The sequence below is a fragment of the Ascaphus truei genome, chromosome 2, assembly GCF_040206685.1.
Source record: "Ascaphus truei isolate aAscTru1 chromosome 2, aAscTru1.hap1, whole genome shotgun sequence".
NCBI classification, from domain to species: Eukaryota; Metazoa; Chordata; class Amphibia; order Anura; family Ascaphidae; genus Ascaphus; species Ascaphus truei.
In genome coordinates this window covers 142,615,175-142,641,306 of record NC_134484.1, presented here as the reverse complement: position 1 = coordinate 142,641,306, position 26,132 = coordinate 142,615,175, and the positions used below count along the sequence as shown (strand labels likewise).

The 26,132-nt window shown below is 40.8% G+C and overlaps 1 protein-coding gene across 14 annotated transcripts in view; it reads right to left on the bottom strand.

Moving 5' to 3' along the window:
- PTPRM (protein tyrosine phosphatase receptor type M) overlaps nt 1–26,132 on the bottom strand; it is a 791,475-nt gene that overhangs the window by 117,790 nt on the left and 647,553 nt on the right. For all 14 annotated transcript variants that reach the window (XM_075585347.1, XM_075585335.1, XM_075585339.1 and 11 more), the window contains one exon: nt 4,713–4,800. In XM_075585347.1, coding sequence (XP_075441462.1) covers nt 4,713–4,800 — 88 coding nt within the window. The remainder of the gene's footprint in view (nt 1–4,712; nt 4,801–26,132) is intronic.

The window sequence follows — 26,132 nt, the reverse complement described above, 5'->3', positions numbered from 1 at the left end:
CCAGCAGAATTCAATCCTCTGGCATCCTTCCTGACATTTTCAGTGACCATTCAATAGTGTACTGTGTAAGGAAAATTAAACCACCCCAATCAAGCCCTACAGTTCTCATCACTAGAACATTTAGAAACTTTAACCCACAACAGTTTCTGGCTGACCTTACCAACTGCCCTTAGTACAGAATTTACTTAATTCTCGACCCTGATTTTGCACTCGACTATTTCCAATCCGAGTTCTTAAAACTCTGTGATACCCATGCTCCACTAGGCAGAATAAGAGTACGGGGGGCCCACCTTCCGTGGGTTACAACTGACCTTATAGCGCTCTACCAGTTCAGGGATGCCTTGTGGAAAAGCTATAAAGTAACTGGCACTACCAAGGATCTTAATAACTACAGATGCCTGCAGAATATGTGCACTAGGCAAACAAGACATGCAAAACCACAATATTACTCTGACAAGAATACATCAAGCCCAGCTAACTTCTGGAAGGTTATCAACAAAATATTCTAGCCTTTTAGCCATCAACAACCAAGTACTATGACTAAGGTGGATATTACTCTGACAAATCCCACTGACATTGCAAATGCATTCAATGATTATCTTGTGGGGTGTCCTACAAACTTATTAGCAAAATGCAACCCAAACCACAAACATGAACCTCATTCTGAGAGTACCCCTAGAGCCAATGGTTAACAAATCCGGTCGCCCGGTCGCCACGGGCCAACGGATTTTGACCGCTGGCGACCTGCTAAGCAGCGCACGCGGTTCTGTTTCAAATCCCCTGCTCGCGATGAAAAAAAATTCCCCCTTTCTGATTGGGCAGACGCGATTTAGCCCGCTGCCAGGATTTATTTTTTGTGTGCCGCCAGGCTCTATATGAGCTGAGCAGTCAAGCCCGCCCTTCCTCCTCTGCACAGAGGTAAATACTGATGCCCTCTCATGTCTCCGCCCTTGTATTGTGTGTGTGTCTCCGTGTGTGTGTCCGCCGGGAGGGAGGGGGGGTTCCTTTCCTCTCCTTGCCCCCTGGCGCTCCCTTGCCTGTATAACGCCTGGGTTGCGGGAGATGGTGGGGGGAAGAGAGAGCAGGCGGTTATGGAGCATGGTCGCGGATGGCTGGGACGCGATGTTACGGAGTGTGAGGGGGAAGCTGGTGAGGGACTGGCGCGCATGGGGTGGGGAGGCTGGAGGGGCGAGTCTTGGTGCTTTTTCACCTGCACAGGTACACTTCTTCCTCCACACCCGGTTGCTGGGCTGGGGTGGGCGGTGGGTGCAGGGGGAGGTGACCTGCTTGGATCGCTGCCTCTCATACTCCACTGTGTGTGTGTGTGAGTGGGAGAGTGTGTGTCACCAGAAGTACCCACCCACCCAGTCAGTCACCCAGTCAGTCAGTCACCCTGTCAGGCAGTCACCCTGTCAGGCAGTCACCACCCTCTTTCTCTCTCTGTGTCACCCACTCTCTCTCTCTCTCTCTCTCTCTCTCTCTCTCGCTGTGTGTGTGTCACCCACAGTCTCTCTATCTCTGTCTCACACATACTCTGTCTCACCAACACACTCTCCCTCTGTCTCACACTCTCCCTCTGTCTCACACTCTGGATCTGTATATCGTATTTACCCTATACTGTATATCTTAACTGCCCTATACCTACACCAAAATAACCTATACTTCTTTCTTCCAGATCTGACTCTTAAACTTCACACGAGAGACATCAGAATCCCTCCCTAACCCAGAAGACAGGTAGGGAACACCTCTCCTCCAATATACAACATTGCGGGAATGGGGGTACCTGGACATTGAGGGACTGCGGATCAGGTAAGATCCAGGCAGTTGGCTGCTTTAAAAAAATGTGAAGCGGAGGCAGCCAGACACTGGTTAAGGGGTTCAGGAAACTAGTCATTCATATTTGCCTTTTTTTCTAGATTAGTGAGGTCACCCGACATTTATATACACACACACACACACACACACACACACACACACACACACACACACACACACACACACACACACACACACACACACACACACACACACACACACTATGTAATAAGGACTAATTGTAGTAAAGTATACATGTAATACAATAAATAAACTTATGTCAAAAACGAATGTTATTAGTTCTTACTAGGAATTTATTCAATTTCTTTTTTAAGGGGTGGGGCTGCGGGCGGGACTTGGTGGCGAGTATATTTTTGGGTGATTTGTGAAGCACTGCCTTTAGCCCCACCCTCTCCCAACACTGCTCACAATTTTCAATTTGTCCCTGTCCGATGAGATTACACAAGTGGTTCTCAAACTAAAACTAAGCAGCCAATGTGGACATGACTTACTGCAATCTAAGTTCCTAAGACTTGGTGCCCCAGCCATTGCCAAATCAATGGCTTCCATAGTCAACTCTATTCTGTCTGCTGGCCATATCCCTAAGACCTGGAAAACTGCCAGAGTTGTTCCAATCTTCTCTCTATCCACCTATAAGACCCACCTTAAGACACATTTGCTTAAAGAAGCATATAAATAGCACTGTGGACAATCCTGGACACATGATACATAAAGCTTTGCCCCCTGCAGACGCACTTACTAGAATTCCCTCCTACTGTCTCTATACGTTCCCCTACCTACCAATTAGATTGTAAGCTCCTCGGAGCAGGGACACCTCTTCCTTAATGTTACTTTTATGTCTGAAGCACTTATTCCCATGACCTGTTATTTATATTACTTTTTATTTATATGATTACAACATGTGTTACTACTGTGAAGCGCTTTGTACATTTATGGCGCTATATAAATAAAGACATACAATACTATACAAAAACACTGTCTCAAACTACAGGCCAATAATCTCTCTTCTCCCAATACTATCCAAAGTCATGGGAAAATGTGTCCACTCCCAATTAAGCAATTACTATACCAAGACAAATTTCCCTAGGCAATTCCAATCTGGTTTTCGCCCCAAACACTCTACGGTAAATACCCTGCTAAAAGTTTGCAATGAAATCCAGTGTGGAATGGAACAAGGACATCTCACTTGTGCAATACTCCTAGATTTTGCAAAGGCATGCTTTAAACTGGTTTCATTCCTACCTATCACGTAGATCCCAACATATGTCTATCTCAGGCTCTAACTCCAACCCCTTGGATATCACCTGTGGTGTCCCGCAAGGCTCTGTTCTGGGGCCCCTACTCTTCTCAGTGTTCAGCAATGATCTTCCTACAGCTTGTAAGGGAGCTTCAATACACATGTATGCAGAAGACACAACCTTATATGCACAAAGCCATAGCCTCTCCGACCTTGAACACATACTTCAGTCTGACTTTTTGAGACTTGAAAATTGGATTTCCCAAAACAAACTGTTTTTAAACACTGACAAGACTGACATTGATACCCTGACATCAAAAACATATGCCAAACAAGGTGTACTTAACAGGAACAAATTCTCCCTAAGTCTGCTAGTCAGAAAGCGTATAGAACAGCAGACGCTAATGCCAATTATCGACTATGGGGACATAGAATACGGCTCGGCACCCCAAACTCACCTTAGCAAACTTTATACCGTCTACAATTCAATATGCCGTTTTGTTCTCCAATACAACTACAACACACATCACTGCGAAATGCTAAAATAACTAGATTGGTCATCACTTGAGTCTAGGCGCAAAGTTCATCTTTCCTGTCTTGCCTTCAAATACTTTCTGGGCAAGCTACCCGCCTATCTGAACAAGCTCCTCACCCCTACCACATGCAGCACTTATCATCTGAGATCTGACTCCAAAAGACTGTTCATGGTCCCAGGGTTCAGCAAAGTATCCGGCCGTTCCTCCTTCTCCTACAGTGCACCGCAAAACTGGAATCAGTCTAAGTTCTTTCAAAACTAAAGCTATCTCACATTTTAATCTGGTCTGTAACTGTTACATACACCTATAATATATATTATCTTTAACTGTTCATGCAATGTCTTGTATATAATGTATACACTGTTCACTTATGTAACTATGTATTGTAACCATGTATTATTTGTCATGTTAACTCTATGCCCAGGATATACCTGAAAACAAAAGGTAACTCTCAATGTATTTCTTCCTGGTAAAACATTTTATAAATAAATAAATTGAAGAAGACTGTCCTTGACTGACTGGTATTTTTAATGCCATTATTTTCTTTTTCTGCTGAGTAAAAGTTATGTTTAGGAAATAAAAAATTGGATCCGATATTGGAGTTAAAACATATTTGTCCATAAAGCATGACAAGATCTTTTAAAATATGCCTGCTCTTCCAGCTCAGAAGATTAATTTAACAGGCCCAACATTTGTAACCTTTTCTTCTGAACGATCTAAGGATGCTTCACATTTGTAAAGGTTATAAATGTGCCCATGTAATGAAATCTTTAATTTCAGGCTTAAGTCTCTCCTAGAAAGAGCCTGTAACCGAAGATAAATGTGTGCAGAATTATCTGCAAATCACAACTTTGATACACCGCAAAGTTAAAACCATTAGTTCTAAAAAGGCCAACGTCAGTCTGCTCCGGGACTAAAAGGGTTAGTAGAGACATCTAATTGGCAGACTTCAGCATTCATTAGGCAAACACAATGTTACCCAGGGGATTTAAATTATAATTGTCCTCCAAATGCATGCTGAAAGCATTTCATGGTCAATTTTATCAGAGTAGCTACTGTAAAAGAATTGTATGCAGTGCCACCATCATACTGTCAACACTTACAGGCAATGATATTCCCATATCTGTTCTTCATTCTGTTCTCATCTTTCTTAGCCGAGTCCCATGGTGCTGACTGTCCTTCAAAGAAGCTCTGAAAAAAAAAGCATACAGTAGGTTCACCAAACATTGTGGCACACAGAAAATAATAATAATAATTCCAAGGTCAGAGGCAAACTGTAGTGACCACTTCCTAAAAGCATAATTAGAAAAATGCCACTTCAACTGAAGTAACAGAAATGATTGATTAATATGCTCACAAGATGATTTAATTATTGTCACAACGAAACTTAAGTACAAACATGTCTGACTCGTGTACTGAATATAACACACCAGGGGCGATTTTAGTTGTCACCATCACGAATGTACTCCAAATGAGCAGAGCTGCCACTTTGAGATAATGAGCCAAGAACATACAGTACAAAAATAAAATCCACCATGGAATCTGTAAATGAGAATGACACGCGGACACTGATATCCTGCCAGTTTTTCTCAGATTGGTCATACTCCACCTTGTTTTCTTGATCTGCCTATACATGTCACGTGTACGTTCGAGCCGTGCCTTCTGCTAACAGCAATCTTTCTTTACTGACTTACAGCCCCCTGTAAATTCCTTCAGATTCTTTCTCTTACCTTGTTTTCCATGACACTCACGCCATGCACTACCAATTATTTTCTCCTCTCATAGAGGAGAGCTCTAAGTGAAAGTCCTGCTACCCAAACAACGTTGTGCCGTGTACCGTAGCTTAACAGAGAAAGGAGTATATGTAATGTGCTGCATTTATCAAAAGGAGTGATAAAAGTCTGAGTACTGGCATTAATTTAAATATTTCACCTTTTTGTAACAGGTCATCAAATGTGAGGAACTTGGGGTGCACAAGCCTTGGGGAACAGGATTTTCTAGGTGGGGGGGGTGGGGGCGCGACAGTTACAGAGGCCCCACGCTCTTCCCCAGGGAATTTAAATAAAATACCGGGGGAGGCGTGAGGCGTCTGTAACTTCTCTTACCGGTTCTCAGGCGACACGTCCCCCTGACAATGCGGCATCAACTGACGCAGCAGGGTCAAATAGCAACGTGTTGCCATGGCAACGCGACGCCAAATGACTTTCTGATGTCATATGATGCCGCCAAAGCCATAGAGCTGGTAAGGGGGGTGGAGGCACGAGTAGGGGGGGGGGAGAGCAGACAGGGAGGCGTGAACAGAAAAGTTTGCGCACCCCTGTTATAAAGTATTCTTCCTGTAACTGGGGTAAGCTACAGGACATAACTGTTGTTACACTTACACATACCTGCACTACTATCTATATAAGGCAACCCAAGACATTATTGACATTTTGCCCTTTTATCAATACAAATGTACATATCACACCCAGTATAGCATTAAACAAACATTACTATGTTACCTAATGAGTTCAAAGTAGAAGAGTCAGTTTCCCCAAAAAATCTAATTACTAAAAGTTAGCGGGACTGCATCTGTTCAGCAGTATAATGCTGCATTGTGCAGTCAGTATAATCAAAGACACGCTCACGTTACAGCTATTCAAGCAACCCCATCAAAAATAACAGTTCAAGGGGTTAACCAGAGTCTCGATGAAGTCTTGTGGGGATCATTTGAATAGAGAGACAGAAGGAGCGACAAAGCACAAGCGCAGGTTAATTTTATTAACGGAGCACTCTGCCTGTAAGTGGACAGTTGAATCCTTTATCCTTAGCTTATCATGGTAAACAAAAAAATATGTGATATATAAAAAGTGCATCAATAACATTTCAAACCTGGAACAACTGTAAGCTACATTTCATCCTTTCACACTGTGAGAATATAATATCAGTGCTAGCTATGGGAGAGCGCAATGAACTAGAAGCTCTATCTTATTTCCGAGTAAACAGACAAGAATTATAGTTTGGCCATGGAATTGGCAACAAACGTGAATACTTAATTATTCAAACCACATAAATACTATCTATATGAAAATAAAGGCTGCATTTATAATTAACAACGGGTGCATTATAATTACATTCAAAATCATTTGCATAATTTAAGCTGCTACACATCGAAGAAAGGTTTTTCATGTCCATTTAATGGGAAATAATAAAATATAAAAGGATTCAAGAGGTTATTTAGTCTAACGCGATGAATAATTGTTCCAGGCGCTGGTTCACTGCTCATTGCAATGTTGAAATGAAAAGCCATCAGTTTAATAATAAATAAATAAGAGCAGCAGAGTAGAGAGGAACATAGTTACGCTGTATTCTTTTGTATTAATGAGGGAGACCACCATATCAATGCAAACGTTGTATAATTACCACTGTAGGCTATATATATGTTAAAAGATGGTGGCATACTGTACCACACATATATGTATTACACACGTTTCTTAGACATCAGTCTTTTGGCTGCAAAACTGGCACAAAAAAGGAATTGGATTTATTAAGGAACATATTCATGTTAAACCAATAAGATTGTAGTTCTGCGGCGGGATGGAAACAAATGAATACCCCTCACTACATCAGCTGCAACCTTAATGTTTTAATTATCTCAGCAAAGTCATTCCTCCATAAATCCTCCACTTGTGACATGAAGCCACTTCTCCAATCACGCTCTAAAACTAATGGGACAAGATCAGAGCAGAGACACTTGATGCACTGAAACGACGTTTTTGACAAATGTAGAGGGATTTTTTTTATTTTATTTTTTTAAAGAAAGACAATCAATTATTTACCCCGAGCTTGAAAAAAATGGTTCTAGTTCTGTATCTACCTTTTATGTTCTTTGAATGCTACAGTTGCAGAAAAAAAATATATATCTACAAACCAATGTGTCGTGTGTGTACTGTATGACAGACAGCCAAGTCAGATTTGGTTTTATCTCAATCTCCTTCCCGGTAACATGCCTTGTTATTATTGTATTTATTAAAGTTTATTTTTAAGTGCTCTGCTTGTCTGCTGATATTTATAGGATTATTTTCGTTGAATGGTGAGGGACTTTTGACAAGCTAGCTGGAGGCACAGTTTGCTTTGTTCTTTTGTTCTATTTTGCCTGCTTTTGCTGTTATTTTTATTTTTTTGTGTGCCAGGTCCTGACTCTATTTTGTCCGGCTCCATCTGCCCCCCACCATAGTAAATACAGGACAGTCTATGTAAAGGCCCAGCTAACTTGAGAAAAATGCCAAAGGAGGAGAGGTAGATGATGGAATCTCTCTAAGGCCAACATAAGGCAGTGGGAATGCTTCAGTATTTATTGGTTTGGTGAATCAAAGCTGTAATCAATTATCCCTAAAAGAGATGTATAAAAGCAGGAGTAAAATCCAGAGTTAAACATGACATTTTGTGACTTTAACCTACAGCTATAAAAAAAAAAAGGGGGGGTCTTGGCATACTGTACTGTAGTCAAAACAATAATTACTGTGTCGATTTACTGATGAAGATATTAGTCAAATGAAACGGCTAATGGAAAAAGTCCAACACAAGGTGAAGAGAGAATATTCGAAAAAAAGAAAATTAACATGCACAAGATGAGCAGAGCAAAGTTACGTTTTACTGAAGTCTCAAATGGCTATGAAGCCAATAAGGCATTAAAGGAAGTGACCTGATGTAAGGATTCTGCTCGATCCGTGCCGGGTTTTCAGTACGGTCCAGGTTTTCTGTCTCTCCTGTCCTTTCTGCTCACTGTGGCCATGTTGGGTACTGGCAGCCTGCTTTATAAGGCTGCAGTTACTATAGGGAGTCACCGAGCAAAGTTCTACCTTTTGCAGCTCCTGTTGGTCTTTGCAATTACGCTTTACCCTCTTGCCTCCCACTGCAGCAAGGGATTCTGGGAAATCACACAATTCACATGGAGTCCATTTAAGCTGATGCATCGCCGTTCACACAGCTTTTAAGCACAGTTTGGGACTAGCAAAGCAAGTACAAACCACTCACAGACAAGTTTCAACCTTGATGGGTATCATCAGTGTGAGGTTGGTTGATACCCATCAAGGTTGAAACATGTCTGTGAGTGGTTTAAACTTGCTGTGCTAGTCCCATGCTATGCTTAAAAGCTGTGTGAAAGGCGATGCATCAGCTTAAATGGGCTCCATGTGAATGGATATTCCAGGCAAAAGGTGACACGTGTGCTCATTTGCATGTAATTTCCCAGAATCCCTTGCTGCAGTGGGAGCACTGTATGGTAGGTGATAATGGTTGAAATGCAGGGTTGTAGACATGTCTAAGACATGTGAATGTGCTCACAAGTGATATTCTTTATTGGCTATATGCCAACGGTGGAGGTTTTTTGTTGCCTTTTTCACCCACCATAACTTAAAATGTGATATATATATATATATATATATATATAACATGAGAACCAATCCAAAGACCAGTAAAGAGACAGCAAACTGCACGGGGTTAATCCAAAAAGTTGTATTCAAAACATAGATACACGTAAGCCGACGTTTCGGTCCCACATGGAGACCTTCCTCAGGGCCATTAATACAACTTTTTGGATTAACCCCGTGCAGTTTGCTGTCTCTTTACTGGTCTTTGGATTGGTTCTCATGTTGTGTGCAGCTCTATGGGACTAGCATCTGCCTTTTGCCTCATTTCAGTGTGCTGACTGACCTTGTTTGGACTATATATATATATATATATATATATATATATACATATACAACAATGTGAAGGGATTGGGGCACACACTTAAATAGTATAGACCAGGCTACTGGAGAGGGTGGTGCTGTCAGAGTACCTACAGTATAACGTGCTGTACAAAAATAACAAAAGGATCGGCACACCAAAAATGTATTTTATTGGCCTAACGGTTTGGCTACCCTCTGGAGACTTTATCATATATAGTACCTATGATGTTTTTATATTCTTATTCAATTGCATTTTTTTCAGCACTAAAGGGATGAAGGTCCATATTTAGTAAGCGATCTTCTGCCATGAGACATGTTCCGGAGCTGGAAGACACTGTACTTCTTATTGACTTTAATGGGCTGTCGGGTGTCTTTCAGCACTAAAATATTCCAACGGCAGAAGGCCGCTTAGTAAATATGGCCCTAAATCTGTTTCAAACCCATTTGTAATTGATATCCTGTTTATTTCCTGGCCTGTGGAATAGACAAGAAGTTTTTTTCCCTCATGTTTTCTTTTATTTAACAAGTGACCCTAGTCAACAAGTACAAAGCTGTAAATGGATTTTGTCAAACATCTATCCCGGATTGTACAGATTAATTGACTCAGCTGGTGCTGCAAAATATAGAATTATAATGTAGAAGAAGCAAACACTTGAAAGCACTGCTTGAGGGATGAAGGGCAAGCTAACCCGTAGAATCCTTGTCGAACAGCAGTGCTTACTGTGTCCTGTCAACAGCTGCACACAATGAGCAAGGAAAAGGATGCTCTTATACAAATTCAATAATGTCACTTGGATGTTCCCAACTCCACATGGTATTCTTATGGCATACAGGGTACATATCTAACAGATAGTGCAGACATTCCTGATATGGATAATGTAAAACAACACAAAACTCCTAACATTCTAAAAGCGTACTCTACCTTTGCTAAACTGCAGCTACTGGTCTAAAGTTTGGTTCTGATAAACCCAAACCCACCCGTTCTAAATAGAAATCTTTGTGTGTGGGCCACGTTTGATGGCAAATCTGACCATCTGCCAACACTATGATGGCTAAACCGTTTCCTTCAGTCATAGACCTGGAGGAAATAGAAAAAAACAGATGGTCTAAATTAGATGTAGTACGTAGTAAGAGTGCTCTAGCACAGGGCAAGTATAATGATAAAGTCCAGTTTTATAGAAGAAAGGGTGAATCCATAAACATATATTAACATGAGTATATCTATGAATTGCTTCACTGACAGATAATCCCTGAAAACAGGCGATATGGAAAGAAATCACACGCCATCTATTTCATTGGGAATGACAAATTCAATTGAAATGAAGCACTCACAATCACCCACTTCTTGGACTGGAGAAGGCGTGCAGCTGCCACAATTGAAATCCAGAGGAAAAAAGAGGGAGTAGTGAAAAAAAGAGTACTTTATTGGTAGTTCAAAAGCATAGGGTACAAAAACCTCCTACGCGTTTCGTAGGTTTTTGTACCCTATGCTTTTGAACTTCCAAGAAATTACTTTTTTTTTGCATTATATGGATCCTTCTCCTTGTTCTTTGGCTGTGCAGTACTCCCTCTTTTTTCACCTGGTTTAAATTAGAGAAACATAAACAGAGTGACTAGTCGCTCACCTAGTAGTATTAAATTAGAGAAAGCAAATTACTTTGTTATGTGGAATATTCACTAGAGTATATTTGTGATCTATGTGGAACTTCCACCCGTTAAAAGCCTTTTAGTATTGTAAGAACCAAAGCAAATTGGACTACTTCTATTGATTCCATTTCTGTATTCAAAATTCATGTAGGTTAATATGGAGATACTGTGATTGGTATGTTTTTCACTCCTTTCTCCATTTGCTCGTCACTGTAGAGGCGGATTGTAGTTTCCATTAACTAGTGTTGTTTAGCAACAGCCCAACGCTATCTGGGGGGCATGGCCTTCCTCAGTGTGTCGCAGAGTTGTTTTTCCCGCTGCAAAGACCTCGCACACACCCTCTGGAACACTGGTACTGCTGATCTCAATTAGTAAGCGTATAAATTGTGCAGTGCTTGATCTATTATGTTTAAGCACTGATGAAGGTCCAATTGTAGGATCGAAACGTTGGTAATATGGCTTATTATTTTATGTACTACTAAAGTCTATTTTGAAGCGCCAAGCTTGCGTGCTGATATTTATTAGAGGAAGCAAATTGCATTGTTACATGGAATATACACTACAGTATACAGTATATTTGTGATACTGTATTTGGAACTTCCATCCCTTAACAGCCTCTTTTTAGTATTGTAAGATGCAAAGAAAGTTGGATATTCCATCAATTCAATTTCTATATTCAGAATTTATGTATTTTTATACATCTGTTAAAAATAAGAAAGATTTTCTGTCTGTCATTTGTCTGCAAAATGAGTCAGCACTATAGTATAGGTTCATTTTTGCAATTTTCAGTTAATTCAGTTCATTTTAGTTTCTCCTTTCTCCTCTCCCGTTTCTTTCCCCTTCCTACATTCCTCTATTACACCAACTCACTTCCCCTCCCCATCACTATTTTTTGCTAATTGTTTTTTCTTTTCCCCCTCCCCCTTCCTTCCCCTTTCATCTTTTTTTGGCACTTTTCTTTCCCCCTTTTCCCCTCTCTCCTCCCCTTCCCATTCCTTCCTTTTTCTATTTCCCCTCCTCTCCCCCCCCTTTTTTCATTCATCCCCAATCTCACCTTATTACTGCACCGACACACTTTATTCGAGCAAATACCCAGTATGTACCTGGCAGATACCTGGAATGCGCCGCTCCTCACCTCTGACAAGCCCCGTTGCGTTTGCCTTCCCAGCCTGGGTTCATGCCTGGCTGACGGGCGGCTGATCTGTTAAATGATAATGATTAGGATTTAATAGGCTGCAATGCTTCGCGTGTCTACCAGATGGCATAAATTCATGAATTGTAATGCAGTATATATATATATATATATACTGTGCAGTATTGCAGCCAGCGGGAATAAAATGCTTCAATCCCTGCCTGGAAAATACCTCAATGCACTCGGGCAGAAAACAGTCACAAACCTCAATACACCCGGGTATACCCGAATTCGTGGGACTAGCCGAGCTCGAATAAAGTGTGTCGCCAGTGTAAGTGCTAGCTGTCCCCCCAAGTGCCATTCCCAATTTATTAAATACATTTTGTGTGTTTACTCTGCTTGTCTCTCAGTGTCTAGTTGATCTTAAATACTGTTATTTTAACATTTTATTAACAATTGTTATTTTATTCTTGTAATTTTATGACTATTTACAGTCTCTTTTTATATATTTTAGTGGTTGTTTTGTAATATGTAGCGATTTTGTTCTACATATACATTATGTACTGTCTTCATTCACATTCATATTCATGTATATATACATATGTATACTTTTATGGGTGTGTTTATGTATATATTATTTAGTCCATTATTTACCAATTTGCAAGTGTTGTCCAAAGTGCATTTATCTATTTATATATTTTAACCTTTTTACATCCATTAGTCACATCTTTGATTTATCTGTAGTAATTAACTGCTGACCAATGAAATTCCAATGATTCTGTGCATATATATCCTGCCACTGTATGTGGCCACCCCTGACGAAGACAGCTGATGCTGATGAAACGCGTTGGGACTGACGTCATCACGCTACTCTGAGTGATGACGTGTATACCGAAGGATTCTCTCTGCTACTTGTTGTGTTTCAGCTGGAGAGGAGGGTCAGAACTGCATCACTATACCGCGCTTGCAGTTTCCCACCAGTTTTAGCTGCTGTCGGTGTCGGCGTCGGAGTACTCTTGCGTCCTGCAGAGGCTCACGTACAGGCAGGTGGTGTCTAGTGATTGCGTTCCCTCGGCTGGCGGTGGTCATTAGAGCTGCACCGCTACATGTTTAAAGATACCTTTATGTGAATCCTTATTTTAATCATCTTGTAAGTGGGAATTGTCTACAACTCATCTTTTACTAATTACATCCTACAGTTTATTATAATGCACCGGGGGTGAGCACTGTCTCCTTTTCTATACAGAGTTCTTTCAGGGGAGTGATTCTCCCTGGATACAGCAGTCCCCCGTCAACACACCTGCGTTTGACTTTATAAACATCACATCATATATGTGGACTGCATATTTACGTTATTTTATATTATATTTAGTACAGGCATACCCCGCTTTAAGTACACTCACTTTAAGTACACTCGCGAGTAAGTACATATCGCCCAATAGGCAAACGGCAGCTCACGCATGCGCCTGTCAGCACGTCCTGAACAGCAATACCGGCTCCCTACCTGTACCGAAGCTGTGCGCAAGCGGGGAGACTATAGAGCCTGTTACAAATGCGTTATTTACATCAGTTATGCACGTATATGATGATTACAGTACAGTACATGCATCAATAAGTGGGGAAAAGGTAGTGCTTCACTTTAAGTACATTTTCGCTTTACATACATGCTCCGGTCCCATTGCGTACGTTAATGCGGGGTATGCCTGTATAGTTTTTCAGTAGGTGCTCATTTTTTGTGTGTTTAGCTATGTTTTTTTCTGTGATATATATATATATATATATATATATATATATATATATATATATATATATATATATATATATATATATATAATACTGAGTTAAGTTATGGTGAGTAAAAAAAGTGACAAAAACCCTCCACAGGAAAGCAAATAAAACCATGCAGCAAGCTTAAGCCTATAGGGAACCATGTTAAAAATGGTTTTAGAGACAAAAAGTGACACTGTGTGCTCATTTGCATGTCATTTCCCAGAATCCCTTGCTGCAGTGGAAGTGCTGTATGCTGGGTGATAATGGGGAAAGGCGGCGTTGCAGACCTGCCTAAGACATGCAGATGAGCATACAGTTGTATTTGCATATTTGCTTTCCTGTGGAGGGTTTTTGTCACTTTTTTTACTCACCATAACTTAACTCAGTATTATGGTATAGCCTATCCCATAGCCTCTTTGCATACCCAGTTAAAATCAACCCCATACTGATGAGACCCATCAAGGTCGAAACAGCTGTCTGTGGGTGGTTTTCTGGGTATGCACCTTAACCCTGGCTGTGCTCAAAGCTGTGACCATGCAGCAAGCTTAAGCCTATAGGGAACCATGTTAAAAATGGTTTTAGAGGCAAAAAGTGACACTGTGTGCTCATTTGCATGTCATTTCCCAGAATCCCTTGCTGCAGTGGAAGTGCTGTATGCTGGGTGATAATGGGGAAAGGTGGGGTTGCAGACCTGCCTAAGACATGCAGATGAGCATACAGTTGTATATATATATATGTATATATATATACAGTGTTCGACAAACCTATACATTTGCTCGCCCCGGGCGAGTGGATTTAACCCCCGGGCGAGTAAATATTGGCCCAAGCAGCACACGTTTGGTACTAGGTGGCGAGTAGATTTTTTTGTGTGGCGAGTAGATTGTTTGGTGATTTGTCAACCACTGTGTGTGTGTGTATATATATATATATATATATATATATATATATATATATATATATATATATATATATAAAAAGACCAACACAGAAAAAAGAATCCCCCAATAGCACTCTAGCATACAAAAGAGTATCAACATTTATTAATCACAAATAGACATACATAAATTAAAAAAGGAACGGTGGTGTCCTACCTGCTGTAAAATGGTGCTTAAACCCCTTAAAGAGAGAAATAACAAGCTTTTTTTGTCTCTACAGGACTCGGTGGTGCCCCCAGCTGACATCACTTCCTCCTGCCGCATCATGTGTTTCCGCCCTATGCTTCCACTACACAGGGAGCATGCGCAGTGTGGCGGTTGCGGCTGTGACTTATCATCACTGAACCCACGAGTATTTTCCTCGGCTGTGGGCTTATTATTTTGCTGCTGGACTTGTGCTAAGTACCTTTTGCATCTTACTTGACTGTGTTGTATATCATCTGTTTATGAGTCAACCTCTGTGTGTGCCAAATCATACTTGTTTCACCTATTGCATTATATTGCTGTTATGCACACACTGACCCACAATAGGGGTGTAATCTCAGCAGTTACTGACCGGCCGGTCTGAGTCTTTAGAGGCAAACATTGGTTTGCCTCTACATTCTTATTACTTATTGGTGCAGTTATTCATCCACTTACTGTAGCATATAGCACCAGCATTTCACTATATGTTTCCACATCATAGTTCAGTCACAAGCTCTCCTTTTAGATTAATTTAAATTTAGTAACAGCCTATTTCAGCTTGTTATTTCTCTCTTTAAGGGGTTCAAGCACCATTTTACAGCAGGTAGGACACCACCGTTCCTTTTTTAATTTATGTATGTCTATTTGTGATTAATAAATTTTGATACTCTTTTGTATGCTACAGTAGAGTGCTATTGGGGGATTCTTTATTCTGTGTTGGTCTTCATATTTACTCAGTGGCCTTAAGCAGTGATAATTTTGGTATGTTTGAATATCAAAAGGTGGTTTTTTTCCCCCTCCCCTCTTAACTGTGTGCTGTTAATTGACCAACTGGAACAAGCTGATTTATTGGGGCGGGGGGAGGGTCATGTGACTGCTTTAGATGTATAAAACACTTATTCCCCTTGCATTGGCAAGGAAGCATTGGCATCTTAAGAGTGATGCATTTAAAGTGAGCTTTTAAGTGATAAATACAGTTAGACTATAGTTTGACTAGAGGTGACTGGGGACTGCATCCTTTCTGCAAACTCTTACTCAAGGCAACTAACGGTGCGCTTATATGACCACACTTTGATCCCATGCTTGTTACACTGCATATTTTAACCCCACACCCCTTTACAACTTATTTCACTGCAGTCTCTCCCAAAACTGACTGCACAATACACTGAAACCCTGAATGACTCTAGCATTTCAATACAGCTAAACATTTGACAAGGAACAGGCACACACCTGCTGTTTAGTCTGCTCACATTCACTCTGCTCACAACAACAGCTCCTTGCAGCACTGCCTACCTCTGGCATCATGAACCTGCTATGTATTTTAACTTCTTTCTTTCTCCTGGCCTCATGGAGATGTTACTCCCTCTATCCACTACAAACTCCTCCATCCTGGCCCACACCCAACATCACCATACACCATGGACTACTCAAAAGCCTTTCACTATCTACTGAATGTTGGTGGAGAACTCTAAAAACCAGCACTCCAACCACCTCTCACTCAAATGGCAAACATCACAAATCTACAACTTGCAAACAACTACCCACATTTCTACTCATACTATTACTCTCTTTAGCAGGTGATATTGAACCTAACCCAGGTCCTCCCATTTCAGCTCTGTCCCATGCCCCTGAGAATTCCACCTTTAAATTCCAAAAAGGGCTATCTGTCGCCCATATAAACATCCAGAGCCTGCTGCCCAAACTGGACGAACTAAGGGCATGGTGCTTTATGCATAAACCCAAAGCCATCATTCTTACAGAAACATGGCTATCCCCTAAAATCTCTGATGCAAATATCGCCATTCAGGGATACTCCATTTTTAGGAGAGATAGGTCAAAGAGAGGAGGAGGGGTGTTATTTTATATTGCAGACACATTACAATTTACACTGTTAAATTGCCCACCAAGCCCACCCTCTTTTGAAATTCTAGTTGGCAAAATCTGCCTCCCCTTTTCTAAGCCCATCTTGCTTGCTGGCATCTACCGCCCCCCTCAAGCCCCTCTACAATCCCTGACTGATATCACCCAATTTCTTGGCTCCATTTCCTCTCTGAAGGAGAAGAGTGAGCTGCTAGTTCTTGGGGATTTCAACTTCAATTGGCTTGACCCTAAAAACCACAAAATCCAGATACAACTCAAGTCACTTAACCTATCGCAACTCATTTCCCAACCCACACGGATAAACCTGAAATCGCATAACCATTCCTTGCTAGACTGGATTCTCTCCTCAAACCCCAGCAGAATCCAATCCTCTGGCATCCTTCCTGATATCTTCAGTGACCATGCAATAGTGTACTGTGTAAGGAAAATTAAACCGCCCCATTCAAGCCCTAAAGTTCTCCTCACTAGAACATTTAAAAACTTTAACCCACAACAGTTTTTGGATGACCTTATCAACTGCCCATGGCACAGAATCGATTTAATTCCCGACCCTGATTCTGCGCTCGACTATTTCCAATCTGAGTTCTTAAAACTCTGCGATACCCATGCTCCACTACGCAAAATAAGGGTATGTGGGCCCACCTTCCATGGGTTACACCTAACCTTATAGCACTCTACCAGTTCAGGGATGCCTTGTGGAAAAGCTACAAAGTAACTGGCACTACCAAGGATCTCAATCACTACAGATGCATGAGGAACATGTGCACAAGGCAAACAAGGCATGCAAAAGCACAATATTACTCTGACAATCTCCACCAAAATACATCAAACCCAGCTAACTTCTGGAAGGTTATCAACAATATATTCCAGCCTCCTAACCATCAACAACCAAGTAATATCACTAAGGGGGATATTACTCTGACAAACCCCACTGACATTGCAAATGCATTCAATGATTACTTTGTGGGGTGTGCCACTAACTTATTAGTGAAACGCAGCCCAAACCACAAACCTGAATCTCATCCTGGGAGTACCCATATAGCCCCACCCCCTTCCAACACTGCCCACTATTTTCAATTTGGCCCAGTATCTGAAGATGAGATTATACAAGCGCTCCTCAAACTAAAACTAAGCAGCCAATGTGGACCCGACTTACTGCAATCTAGGTTCCTACGACTTGGTGCCCCAGCCATTGCCAAACCAATTGCGTCCATAGTCAACTCTATCCTGTCTGCAGGCCATATCCCTAAGACCTGGAAAACTGCCAGAGTTGTCCCAATCTTCAAAAGTGGGGACAAAAACACTGTCTCAAACTACAGGCCAATCTCACTTCTCCCAATTCTATCCAAAGTCATGGAAAAATGTGTCCACTCCCAACTAAGCGATTTCTATACCAAAACAAATTTCCCTAGCCAATTCCAATCTGGCTTTCGTCCCAAACACTCCACCATAACTACCCTGCTAAAAGTTTGCAATGAAATCCAGTGTGGAATGGAACGGGGACAACTCACTGGTGCAGTATTCCTAGATTTTGCAAAGGCTTTTGACACAGTTGATCATGCTATCCTGCTTAACAAACTCCAGAGCTCTGGAATAGGGAAGCATGCTTTAAACTGGTTTCAGTCCTACCTATCAGGAAGATCAAAACATGTGTCCATCTCAGGCTCTAACTCCAACCCCCTGGATATCACCTATGGTGTCCCGCAAGGCTCTGTTCTGGGGCCCCTACTCTTCTCAGTGTTCATTAATGATCTTCCCACAGCTTGTAAGGAAGCCTCAATACACATGTATGCAGATGACACAATCCTATATGCACACAGCCATAGCCTCTCTGACCTTCAACACATACTTCAGTCTAACTTTTTGAGACTCGAAAACTGGATTTCCCAAAACAAACTGTTTTTAAACACTGACAAGACTGTAACAATGGTATTTGGGACCAAGACTAAATTTGTAAAGCTTCCAGTGACTGAGCTCCTGATTAGAACCAACGCTAACACCACCCTAACACCTGTCACTAGTTTTAAATACCTGGGCTTATGGTTTGACTCCCACTTAACATTCGGGATGCACATTAGTACCCTGACAACCAAGACCTACGCCAAACTAGGGGTACTTTACAGGAACAAATCCTCCTGGTCAGAAAGCGTATCGCACAGCAGATGCTAATGCTAATTATTGACTATGGAGACATAGTATATGGCTCGGCACCTCAAACCCACCTTAGCAAACTTGACACCCTCTACAATTCAATTTGTTGTTTTGTTCTCCAATGCAACTACAACACACATCACTGCGAAATGCTCAAAGAACTAGATTGGTCAACACTAGAGTCTAGGCGCAAAGTTCACCTTTTCTGTCTTGCCTTTAAATTCTTCATGGGCAAGCTACCCAGCTACCTGAACAAGCTCCTCACCCCTACCACATGCAGCACCTATCACCTGAGATCAGACTCCAAAAGACTGTTCATGGTCCCAAGGCTCAACAAAGTATCCGGACATTCCTCCTTCTCCTACCGTGCACCCCAAAACTGGAACAACCTACCAGAGACTCTCACATCCACCACCAGTTTAAGTTCTTTCAAATCTAAGGCTGTCTCACATTTTAACCTGGTCTGTACCTGTTTCATACGCCCATAATATATATTTTCTTTAACTGTGCACGCAATGTCTTGTATATAATGTATACCCTGTTCATTTATGTAACTGTACTTGTAACCATGTATTATTTGTTTTACTCTGTGCCCAGGGCATCCTTGAAAACGAGAGGTAACTCTCAATGTATTACTTCCTGGTAAAATATTTTATAAATAAATAAATAATATTATTCCCATCCCCAGCACCGCCAGTGGTGTTATTATTTACACCTTATTTAACTGGTTTTAGCATTTTAGCACAGTTTATTCATATAGGTCTGTTGCAGGCTTTTCTGTTTGTTATATATAAACACACAAACAAATAAATATATATTATATATATAAACACACAAACAAATAAATATATATATATATATATATATATATAAACACACACAAAAATAAATATACACATATATATATATATATATATACACACACACAAACAAATAAATATATATATATATATATATATATATATATGAATGAACACACACAAACAAATAAATATACATATAGTCTCAATTTAAAACAGTGGTTAAAATATATATATATATATATATATATATATATATATATATATATATCTGTGTGTGTGTGTGTGTGTGTGTATGTATATCTCTATATAGACACACACACACACACACACGTATTGATATCTGCGTATATAGTCCAATAGGTGCCATTTCCTTTAGTATGATGAATTAGTGCAAAAACATATGTAAAAAAAACATATCCCCCACACTCAAAACAGATGATCAAGCCAATATAAGTGTAAACCCAATAATAAAGAGGGATGAATGGACATTAGCCCCCTATTTTAGAACAAAGCGCAATCTTAAATTACGGATTATGGAACATCTGCAGAATATTCAAAATATTTATAAATTGGAAGAGGCATCCAAACCACTGACACATCTATTGACCCTTTTCAGGGATGTCCATGGATGCAGTACAGAAGGGGTTAACTACATGGGCATCACAGAATTAAGGATAACATTAGAGCAGGGGACTGCATATCGCCAGAAGTGAGCAGTACTGGATTTTTACACTGCAAAGATAATTTCCAGGAGGGGTGAATGACTACATAGAACTTACCGCCTTTCTAAAATAGGGGGGTAATGTCCATTCATCCCACTTTATTATTGGGTTTACATTTATATTGGCTTGGTCATCTGTATGGTGCTAACATACGCAGAAGCAGCAGAGCAGAACAGAGATATCATAAGATACCAGCGCGTGGGATAGACTGTCTTGAGCTTGGCGTTGCCTCCCTTCTTCTCACGGACGGGGTAGCATGGACTTCACCACTTAAAGATCTCACTGAATAACAGATTTACTATATGTAAGTTGATACTTGCTATTTGTATTACTTAAAATATACAAGTCTTCAACCTTGGTGCGCTCTGCTTTTTGTTGTCCAATCTACCTGTAGAGTAATCCTCAGTGGATCTCCAGTGGAGGAGGGAGAAGGAGTAGCTCAGTGAGTAGACACTGACACTGATAATTCCCAGTGTTGCCTCATTTTGACCATAGGCAAGTTACTTTATCTCCCTGTGCCTCAGGCACCAAAAACATAGATTGTAAGCTCCACGGGGCAGGGACCTGTGCCTGCAAAATGTCTCTGTAAAGCACTGCGTATAACTAGCAGCGCTATACAAGAACATGCTATTATTATTATTATTATATCTCCACGCACAGGAGCAGCAAAAACAAGGAGTTCGTTTACACCCGAGACTATAGGAGCGCGGATCAATAACCCCCTTTCTGGAGAGTGTAACACCCTCTATAAATACATATACAATATACACACATATATATTATCAGTGTGTGTTCTGATCCTGAACAGATGCTCAATTAGCCAATAAGAGAGCTTCTGAGCAAGAGACTGTATGATGCTAACAGCCAATAGGAGGGCCTGTTGCAGTGGTGTCAAAGGGGAACAACTCAAGCAAGGAGAGAGAGACTTTGTCTTCCATGAGGCAGGTTGGAGATCTGGAGCTGTGCTGTGCTGTACTGAGTGACCTGAGAAGGGCCAGAGCACAAAGCATAGAGTTCTGTGTGAGCAAGGACCTGAGGAGGACCGGATCAGCTGAGTACCAGAAATGGAGATATCACCTGTCCCTGGGTTACTTAGCTAGATAAGGTAGTTAGGAGGAACTGTTCTGCAAAGTCAGGACTGGAACATCCTTTTGCTATAGCACAAGAGCTTCAACAAGGATAAACGCACCATTGCTGGCCAGCATAATACAACTGTTTGTGGGACATCACCAAGATTCATATATACAAGAGGCATAACGCTTTGCAGAGTACACGAGATACAGGAACGTTATAAATGTCCTAACTGTAGGTCCCATTTTGAGGTATATATGTATTTCTATGTTCAACATATATACTGTATAAAGTCTTGCTGAAGTTTTATAATGTATAGTGGTGATCTATGTAAGTACATGCTCATGTTGTTCTGTTTTGTTCTGGGGGGATTGAACTCAGGACCCTTATCATTCAAGCAATACCCATACTGTATTCTATACAAGGGTTACAAAATAATCTCACTCTATACCAAAAACTCAACTTCTCATTTTGGTACGTCAGTATGCTCTGATTAATTTCTGATTAATTTCTTAATGTCTCTCTTTACCACACTCTTTTTGATACTGACCCATTTTTGTAATAATTACATTTATTAATCAGACCTCCTCTCCTCCTCCACGTCCTTGAGGAAGCCTTTCTAGATGCTTGATGCTATGGTAAGCACGGCAATGCATTTCACCCTCCTGTGCTTATTAATATAATAACTCATTTTATAACGAAGCAGAATATTGATTAATAGAGGAATATATATAAATAGTTAGATAAAATAACAATATTCAAAGCAAAATGTGACAAAGTTATTAAATACTGATATAATAGGATATAAGCACACTGCTTACACAGGTTTACTGCTATCACTACTCCCCTAGAGGTAATTGCAGTTATATATAGCCCTAATATTTCTCACTGCAGCACTTGCATTAAAAGTGCTGGGACTCCCTTATCATACTTTTGAGATTTCAAGCTGTAGAACTTTCTCTCTGTACGGACATGCATAACTCTATTGTCAGTGTTTGCATGTCATATTGTAAATGGCCAAGATGTACTATACAGTGCTAAGCATTATAGCACTCTGAGGCCCAATAAAGCGAATGCGTCTTAAGATTTGCTAAAGCAATAAGATCTGATCAAGAGCAAATTACATGCTAATAATGTTGTCACTTTATGTATATAAAGGCAGCAGTTCCCCCTACTTTTTTATTTTAATCAAGTTGATTTTTTTTTCAATTCATATTGAGAACCAGGGGGTCTCTGGATCTGAACTGTGCTGCTACAACCTATGCTAAAGACCCCTGGTTACAGAGAAATCGACTTTTTTGGTTCCTTTCCTGAAATGAAAAATGACCACTGGATCAGCCTCACTCCTCTAGGCCAATTTGAAGCCGCAACATCAGGGCAAAATGTTGCAGCTTTCTACTGCATGACCCCGGCGGTAGATACAGCGATTATTCAGGCTTTCTGAAGTTGATAATAGTACAGTCCAGCTCTGGAGGCCACTGGTTCCAAAAATAAAAGGAAGACCCCCGCATCCCAAAAACCCCCACCATCTTTATGTAATGAATGATTTCAGTTTTCCAACGTTAAGGACTAAGGCCGTGCTTATAGTAGTGATGACGGCGCGCAGCGCGAATATAAAGGCATGATGTCCGTCGTGGGTGCCCATAGTGGGTGCGACCGCGACGGCGCTACATAGCGACATGGCGACCAGAATCGCTGAAGTCAGTGGATTTTGTGTTGGTGTGTGGCTGCCGCGTTACGTCAGCGTCACGTCAAGTGGTTCAGTCAATAATGGCGAGCCGCTCGCGTGACTTCATGGGCCACGGCTCTGCCACACCCCCGTCGCCCTCCTGCACTAAAGTGCAACTATTGCTATAACGATGGTGACATGTGACGTCACTGGGTCGCGCGTCCGTCGCCATACTCGTAGCCTAAGGCACAGATTAAGATGCCTTCTGGTCCATTCAAGTGAATGGGCTATTGTTGTCTGACAGAGCCGTCTTCTGTAGTAGTACTGCAAGGCAAAAAGTATATTGTTGTGGAAGAGAACAGATTTACTTGTGAGAACAAGTTTAACTAAAATTACATATTTTCTACAAACCTCATCTGTAATTTTCAAACATGATGTGTACAATCTTCTGGCTGTCGTAAAAGAATAGAGTAGATAAAATCTCTGTCAGCCTTTTTTTCGGATGTTTAAAGAGGTGCATGATGAGTGCTAATTAAGATGGCAACTCTTAAATATCCTAAACACCTTTGATTCTGGCTATTAAAGGTGCAGATACATATATTGCAAAACATGTTCTCAGCCATTTAATGGTTGTATAATACTGTATATGGTTATCGAATTTCTTTATATAATAATTGATTGTTCTTGTATAGCGCTGCTAGTTTTTACTTAGCGCTTTACAGAGACATTTTGCAGACACAGTCCCTGCCCCGTGGAGCTTACAATCTATGATTTTGGTGCCTGAGGCACAGGGAGATAAAGTGACTTGCCCAAGGTCACAAGGAGCCAACACCAGGAATTGAACCAGGTTCCCCTGCTTCAAACTCGGTGCTAGAGTCAGGGTCTTTACTCAGTGGGCCGCTCCTTTTCAGGGGTCACCCATGTGACGAAACACGTCCTCCATACAGGATCTTCACTGGCTCTTCTTCACTAATATATCGTACGGTAACCCCCAGTGAACTGTTCTCTAAGCTATTAGAACTTTTATTTTCATGAGTGCATCTCCCACCATTGGTTATCATTAAAAGCTGTGTAACATTTTTACCCGATGGAGCGTGCGCTTCTGTTCTTTGTTTTTTAGATTTGATCTCCGGATCTGGTATATCCAATAAGAAGCTACCCAAAGACTCCTTCACTGTGTACACTTGGACTTATTGCTCATTAAGAGGTTCGATTTCACCTCATTTATCACTGTAGGACTCTAAGTTACATAGTAGATGAGGTTGAAAAAAGACATACGTCCATTAAGTTCCACCTTGCTAAATTTAGACAACAGACTCTTTTTCCTATATTTGTACAGGTGGTCCTCCGTTATCCGCCGGAATCCGTCCCGCAAGAAACGGTCGGATTGCGGGCTGTCAGATTGTGGAAACATTGTTAATCCGTGGCGGTGAGCGTGAGATAATCCCTTCCGACGTCGGATAATGCGTTCAGCGGAATGGATTATCTGGCATCGGATAACCCGTTCGACGGATAACGGACCGACACATAGCAAAGACCACCTGTACTTGCAGTATATTGATCCAGAGAAAGGCAAACAAAACCCCCCAGTGAAATATCATTTAATGAAATCTCAAATATTGGCAATCAGATTACTACCTGAATTCAACATCCTTCCCATGTTTTCTTATTTGGTATATCCCTGAATACCTGTCCTTTGTAAAAAAGATGTCCAACTTTGTTTGAAGATATCTGTTGTATCTACCATAACAGTCTCCATGGGTAATGAATTCCATATTTTAACTGTCCTTACTGTAAATAAACCTTTCCTTTATTGCTGGTGAAATCTCCTTTCCTCCAACCTTAAGGGATGACCCAGTGTCGTTTGTACTGCCCTTGGGATGAATAGTTATTTTCAAAGCTCCTTGTATTGTCCCTGAATATATTTGTAAATAGTTATCATATCCTCTCTTAGACGCTTCTTTTCTAATGTAAACGTATCTAATTTAGCTAGCCTCTCCTCATAAATCAGATTATCCATCCCCTTTATTAATTTGGTGGCTTTTCTCTAGACTTTTTCTAGTTCCATAATTTATTTTCTATGGAGTGGTGCCCCAAACTGTACTCCATATTCAAGATGTGATCTTGCTAATGCTTTACAGAGGGACATAATTAAGTTTACATCCCTTCCATCCAGTTTAATGTTTAAGATCTTGTTTGCCTTTGCGTCTACTGCATGACTTTGGGCACTATTGCTAAGCCTGCTGTCTACAAGCACTCCTAAATTCTTCTCCATCAAGGATTCTCCTAATTTATCCCTATTTCATTTGTAAGTTGCCTGTTTATTCTTGTTTCCCAAATGCATAACCTTACATTTATCTGTATTAAACCTCATCTGCCATTTACCTGCCTAAGTTTCCAGTCTATCCAAGTCCTTCTGGAGAGAAATGACACCCTGCTCTGATTCTATTACCTTACACATTTTAGTATCATCAGCAAAGATGGAGACTTTGCTCTCGATGCCAACCTCAAGGTCATTAATAAAAAAGTTAAAAAGCAGGGGTCCCTTTACCGATCTCTGAGTTACTCCACTCACAACTTTAACCTATCCTGAAAAAGTTCCATTTACGACAACTCTCTGCTGTCTATCCTTCAACCAGTTTTCAATCCAGGTGCAAATATGTTTACAGAGTCCAATTTGCATTATTTTCTACACTAACCTCTTATGTGGAACCGTATCAAAAGCCTTTGCGAAATCTAAGTAGAACAACTCAACTGCATTACCCTGGTCTAAATTCCTTCTTACCGCCGCAAAGAAACAAATAAGGTTAGGCTGGCATGATCTATCCTTCATAAATCCATGCTCACT